Source organism: Cryptotermes secundus, unplaced genomic scaffold, assembly GCF_002891405.2.
Source record: "Cryptotermes secundus unplaced genomic scaffold, Csec_1.0 scaffold2171, whole genome shotgun sequence".
Classification (NCBI taxonomy): Eukaryota; Metazoa; Arthropoda; class Insecta; order Blattodea; family Kalotermitidae; genus Cryptotermes; species Cryptotermes secundus.
Window position 1 is genome coordinate 395,736 of NW_019742561.1, and position 6,722 is coordinate 402,457.

Genomic DNA, 6,722 nt, shown 5'->3' on the forward strand with positions numbered 1-6,722 from the left:
CCCCCCCCCTTTCCACTTCATGAAATGAAAAGGGGCTGTCAGCAGTGTTGTACCTATATTAATTTATGTTAAGTTTAAGTTGCAAGATCGATATTTTAATTATATACAATAGCATGTGACCGTGTCAAGAGTTTTATGCCCTTGACATGGGTGTTTTGAGACCAAGTTTAGTTTCCCGTGGACTGCATTTGAACCGTGTATCTTCACAATGACTCGAGTCAAAGAATACATCAGTAGAACGTTAAATTGATATTACACAGTATGAGGAGTTATGTGAATTTGACTGGAGGGAACATAGTTCATATAAGAAACTACAGTATTACATGTCTAAAACATCTTCAAGGGTGCGTCATCAGATACTCACATAGATTGTTATGTTGTCATTAGGAATTTATTAGGTTCTACGTTGAACATTATGATGGGACGAAGGCACTGGGCTCTTCTTCCATAAGGTGTGATATACCCTCAGATGTTTTAGAAAAAAAATAATTATTTTTGAGATATAGAATATGTATGGATCATTAATTTAATGTTTAATTTATTCTGTATGTATTTGTACTGTAGCTGTTGATGGATAATGAATTTTATGTAATGATATTAAAAAAATATTTTATCAAAATTTTTATAGCCTTTGTTTTTTTATCTCATATTTTCAATCAGTATACAGATATCAGATTTACACAGAAAACTAAAATCATTTTGTCATTACAGACTTCGCTTCTAGATCAGTAATTCCATAAGTAACTTCAATATTATAAAAGTTGTCACAGTTATTTGTGTGTACATTGATGAGTTTAGTTGGTTGGATACCTCAGAGATGGAAATCTGATGAAAAGTATCTTATTTATGACCATGCTATATGTAGTAAGATTAACTTTGATGCAACATGCATGCCTGACCTATGGTGTGCCTACTTGGCAGAAAAAAAATTATCTTGAATTGTATTATGAAACAAGTTGATTGGATGTCTGAAATTAAAACTATGAAACATTCTGTTTTACTACAGTCAATAATACTAATTCATGAGATCTGATGATATCACAGCAGTGAGCATATAGTTCACAGTTTTCAGGGATGTGACACCATGTAGTTTGGTTAATATGTACCCTACTGCCTCCACTGCACTGATGGTGGAAGTCACAGATTGCTCCAAAATGTTGGTACATACTTATCAAACTACACAGCACTGTATACCAAAATACTGTAATCTGAGTGCTAGCTTACATTTTTGCGATTATTCGTTAATGGGGTACGCAGAGTTTAAAGGTACCAATAACATCTCAGTATGATTGTAGTAAATGGTAGTGACTTCCGTGTCGTCCCTGGTTTGCATTTTTGGCCTACTTACTAGGTACTGAAATAAGTGAGACGACTGTTCTGTTATTTTTATCTTTATAGGAAAAAGATTAGTACAATTTTTATTCTTCTGTCCTGGAAAACATTCTTAATGAATCTTCACTGACCAAGTTCCATAATTTCTTACAGCGTTTTGAAGAATTATGAATATATATAGTTGTCAAGGAACAGATACAGATAGGGATATTGCGAATCAGCACCAAGTGGTTCTTTGAAATATTTATTTGTAACCTACTCCATTAGGAAAGTTGTTCTGCAGTATAAAAATTATTTAATATTAAACTGCAACCAATTATTTTCTGAAAGAAACGCCATTTATTATCCATTTGAAATGTTACTGCGTGATAGACATTCAAGTGTCATACTACACCCCACACCTCCTCGAAGCCAGAGCACAGTTTCGTGCATGTGAGAGCTGCTGACAGTGGGTAGTTGCAGATCGATACACTGCTTTCGACATATTCCGGATTCACCTATAGCATAAAGATGAGGCCATTACATTTAAATAGCATTTATGGTACACATTTTGAGGTTTCCATAGCAGTAACTGTTAAGACTGTGATCTTCAATGTGAAGATGGAGGCAGCATCTTTCTCTGAAACACTAGTATCAACCTAGCAGTCTGCATGGTGTCACAAACCAGACGTCCACAGTCGTGCCATTTAACATTCAGGATACTTGTAAATTTGCGTGTTTACAAGTTTAAGAAAAATACAAATTTTAACTAGACTTTTACTGATATGGTAGTTCTTTATCATATATTGTACTTGATGATAACCTTTTCATAGCTAACCCCAGATCTGTTGTGAGAACCATATGGAATATATAGATACACTGTGTGGGTAGAGTGCAGACTTTTAGGATGTTAAAGCAAAGGGTATATATAGTAACCACTGGATGTTACAAAGTCAAATGGATACAGCTCATAAATCACAATAAGCAACTTATAAATAGATACCTTGCCATGGGCCACTGCACCTACAACAACTGTGATTGGCTCTTCACTGGGTACCAAATCTTTAGGACTAACCACATTCGTTGCCGAGAATGATGTGCCAAGTTTGCGACAGCCCACTGGAAGATGATCGGTAATTGGGTTGCGAATTACTTTCAGTAGCTTTGTTGGTCCATCCGATGATCTGACACTGAATTTGTGTAGTAGCTGCACTGAAGGTTCAACAAAAACATATTTACTGATCATGTGTTTTACTACTGTAGCAATTCACCTTACGCAAGGAAGGGAGCAAGTTGCCTCCAAAAGAATTTTCCTGGCATAAAGATTTAGACATATCTGAAGAAATATAACTTACCCATAAGTCCAGCAAATCTCTTAAATGTGCGTGGTATTCTTGTTTGTGGATTAATTTCTATTAGCACATTCTTTTCTGTATGTACATAAACCTGAAAAAGATATCCACTAAACAGTAAACATCTGGCATAACATTTAATATGCACGTTTAACATATATTATTTTTCTCATGAAGTTATCACTAATTACTTTTTATCATTTCCAGCATATATTTAGAATGGGTGTTCTACAGTGTACCCATTCTGTCACACTGTAATGCTGCTGAATCATAACACAAACTATGGTTAAATGTAAATCCCATACCTAATCTTCTCTGGTAATGGCTCTTTTGTTTAACTGTATTTGTTCAATGCTGGTACTTCAATGTGGATACAACTGTTTCAAATTGTTATGGTTTATGGTCTCATAACTCCCATGAGATACCACCGTGGTGATTTTTATTGGGTATTTATTTTTATTATAATTTATCAATCCATTCAGGTACATAACCACTGGATATAGAAACTGTCAGTAGATTACATTGTTATATTACATAAGATAAATAACAATTAAAATATATATAAGAAACTAATGAATGCAAACTAAAATACAAAGTTATAATTACTGGGATACCCCAAGATCAGTTACATGAATATTGGTTGTGTATTTTGCACTGTGATGCAATGTCAAAATTGAAATTAATTTTATCAAGAAATATAATGTTCTTTGTACTTATCATGTGTCAGATTGTGAATATTTCAAATCTTTCCAGTGAATGCTTGATTATTCGCAGTAATGGAGGTGGCAAAAAATAGTGCATATATGTAAGTTTTGAGGTTTTCATGGCGATGACTATGAAGAAAATCGTCTTCTGGGTTTTGGCACCGTGTATTCTTTGTTTTGACCAAAACGAAGAATACACGGCGCCAAAACCCAGAAGACGACTTTCTTCATAGTGCATATAATTTAAAAAATATAAATCAGGAAGCACCTGTTATCCATGCTTAATTCAACCCCACAGATCATGGTATAATTACTCACCAGTCCTGGTACTGGTCACTAAAACGTCAAATATGCTTCCAATAAAAGACTCTAACCGTTGGGCACCATAAGCAATAATAAAAATGAAGTTGCAACAGGGTGGAGTGATGTAGCCTACTGAAAATCATTGTAGAGCATCACTGATAATCAGTAAAATAGATGCAATGAGCAACAAACCATTATAGGAAGTTATAAACAATACCAGAAGGTTCCTGAAATTCCCAGACATAATACTGTTAATATGACAGTTCCAAGTGCTTATAAAAATTCATCATGTGACTCTAAACTGAGTAAGGGGGAAATCTAGTTCAGTGTGAACCTCACCAATGAGAAATCACATCTGCAGCGAATTGATGTGCTCCCCTTCAAGAGCTTCTACTCCTTCCTCTTTACTGTAGTCTAATACATATCAGACCATTCAGCAAGAAATACACAAGCACCTGGTAGAGAGCATATTAATACTCAAGGACACCAAATTCTGGACAGTTCATTAGCCCAAAGTACTTGCTGCCAGCAATGTTTAGCACCACCAACATTTGTGTGAAAAACGGCTATATGCCTTGAGAATAATAGGAATTACACTGCAAGGAGCTGACCCACGAGACCTTCCACAACCTCATTACAGCCACGTTTCTCAGCTTTTATAGCTTGACAGCCAGAAAGTACATACATTAGGTATGTCAGTATCTGACTCTAATTTTAGTCCTGTAAAGTTTTATAGATTATCAGTTACCTGAAGAAGACCTGCTCTATTGAGGGGGCTATCAAGTAACATAAGAAGACACTGATGAACAATATCCGGCCGACATGAACCAACTTCGCGATTATGTTTCTTCAGAATGCTCACGTGATCGTCGCAGTTTAATAACTGAAAAGAACTCCCCACCTGAAATTAAATACAGATGTTTGTAACACGCTGACGCTATATACATGTTAGATCGCTATTTCAACTACCTAACCCCAACCTCAAAATATTGCTCACTTTAACAGTCTCCAATTGTGCGTTTTCGAGAACAATTATCAGGCGCTTCTCTTGGTTTCGTAAATGTGCTACAACTAAATGTTTAGGCACTGGATCAATTTCATATTCATCGTCTTTATTTCCTAATTTCCTCTTTTTGCCCATTTTTCCTTCAACGTTTCACGTAAACATAATATTTACCAAACCTCGGGCCTCCACAGGGTGGCCAACATATATTTGAAGGAGTGGTTTGCAAATTTACCCTAAATTATATATATATAATTTCCCACGGCTGTTGCGTGTAAAGATCTGAAATTGTAGGACAAATTTTATGTCTGTGTTCATCAGTATTATTCATTTTTGTGTACATACCGTAAATTGCGGTACAGATTTACAGCTAGATTCTAAAGGGTTCTGACCGGTTGTGACAGTACTGTATCAACACTGAAAATTGCTGGGTTACCGACTCGTCGATCATTTGCTTTCCAAAAACTAGAGATCACAGCATTTCTGAAAATGGATCTGTTTACGTCCTCAGGAGTAGTGGGAAACACCTAATCTGTCGGGTCCGTCAGGTATGAGTTAAGCTGAGGTTAGTGATTGAGGTTAGTTCGTCGTACATTTTAACCCTGAAGATGGAGGCAGTAGCTTCCTCTGACACATCAGGAAACTTCTACCATCCTACGCAGTGCAACACCCCAGATGATAATACCAAAAAAAAATTGTTTTTTCGTATATGTTTTATTCCCTGTACTTGTGCCCATGTATTTTTACTATTCTTACATCAGAAAGCATAAATACGATCTAAAAGTTTGCGATGATGGCATGTTAATAAAATTATTGACGTGTTGGGTATTATCCATTGTCCTATTTTTTTTTATTTAAAAACAACGTTTCAGAGACAGTACTCTCACTGCTCTCAGGTAAAAGCCTACCCAGGATGGAGACTGAGTCGAGCCTCCAAAACGGCCTTAAATAAAAAATAGGACGATGGTTAATGTACAAAAAATTAATAATTTTATCTTAAAGTGTGTTTGTACAATGACAGCTATGTATTCACAGAGCCAATGCATGTAGACTTCCAGCGTTGCTTCATGTACAGGCTTCTCTGCTCCACAACCAGTCAAATGGCAAGGTGGAGACCAGCCGCCAACTTAAAGACTGAGGAAATGACAGCTTGCTGCTTGATCAGGGTTATTGCCTACATGAGGGGTTGGTGACAGATGTATCTGGAGCAATGGCAGAATGATTATTAGCTGAGATAAGGTGGGGTGTTTCTGACTAAAACCTTCTTCAGTGTGCCACTTTGCCCAATATGAATTTCACATGAAGTCAGCTGAAATTAAAGCCAAGCCTTTGCAATGAGAATGCAGCATCTAAGTGCCTGAGACATACCAAATTGCTTAGCAGTGTGTCAATGCAGAAGGAGAAGAGTTTCAGAGGACAAACAGCAATAGTGTGTAAGTAAATTTTATTAATATTTGTGTTGAAAATACTGGATCTTTACATGAAAGCAATACATTTTTGTATGATTTCATATACCATACCATACCATACCATACTTTATTTCACTTCCATAAATCCTATCAGGAGTTACAAACTCATGTGGATGTGGAGATCGTCTTGGTTACAAATTTGGCTCAAGATACAACTTGTCGTACAAATATCATAAACATTCTAATACAATCCATTACAAGTAAATTACAAGTGGAAAACAGTCCTGTCGTACATTATTAGCACATACATATTAATGATAAAATTCAATAAGAGATACATAATAGTTACAATATAAATAAGTAATATAAAATAAGATATTACAATGCTTGTATACAATAAAATAAAATAAAAGTTACAAAATACCCAATATAAATAATTATAAATACAAAAATACAAATCTGGCTATTTATCTCCTTTTAGAGTAGAGTTATTCAAATACCTTAAGGGGATTTGTAACAGAAATATTCTTGTAATGAATAAAAAGAGTGTAGTAGTAAAAATTGTTTCAGTAGTACTTCAAACATCTTAATATCACTTGATACATCCTTAATGTGTTGTGGAAGATTATTGTAGACCTTC

At 35.4% G+C, this 6,722-nt stretch overlaps 1 protein-coding gene and 1 long non-coding RNA gene across 5 annotated transcripts in view; one reads left to right on the forward strand and one right to left on the reverse strand.

Annotated features, from left to right (window-relative positions):
• Window positions 1-1,563: 1,563 nt before the first annotated feature.
• On the reverse strand, window positions 1,564-4,852 carry LOC111873364 (ribosomal RNA small subunit methyltransferase NEP1). Its single transcript, XM_023868022.1, has 5 exons — window positions 4,668-4,852; window positions 4,419-4,571; window positions 2,667-2,757; window positions 2,315-2,523; window positions 1,564-1,829 (listed from the first exon to the last, which is right to left on the reverse strand). Exons 1-5 carry the CDS (start codon window positions 4,809-4,811, stop codon window positions 1,716-1,718), a joined length of 711 nt encoding a protein of 236 aa, XP_023723790.1. The 5' UTR covers window positions 4,812-4,852; the 3' UTR covers window positions 1,564-1,715.
• An 80-nt stretch (window positions 4,853-4,932) lies between these two features.
• LOC117283006 overlaps window positions 4,933-6,722 on the forward strand; it is a 3,118-nt gene continuing 1,328 nt past the window's right edge. The window contains exons 1-2 of one of the 4 annotated variants that reach the window (XR_004513989.1): window positions 4,933-5,238; window positions 5,709-6,106. This is a non-coding gene — a long non-coding RNA (uncharacterized LOC117283006). The remainder of the gene's footprint in view (window positions 5,239-5,708; window positions 6,107-6,722) is intronic. The other 3 variants (XR_004513991.1, XR_004513990.1, XR_004513992.1) reach the window with 3 other exon arrangements.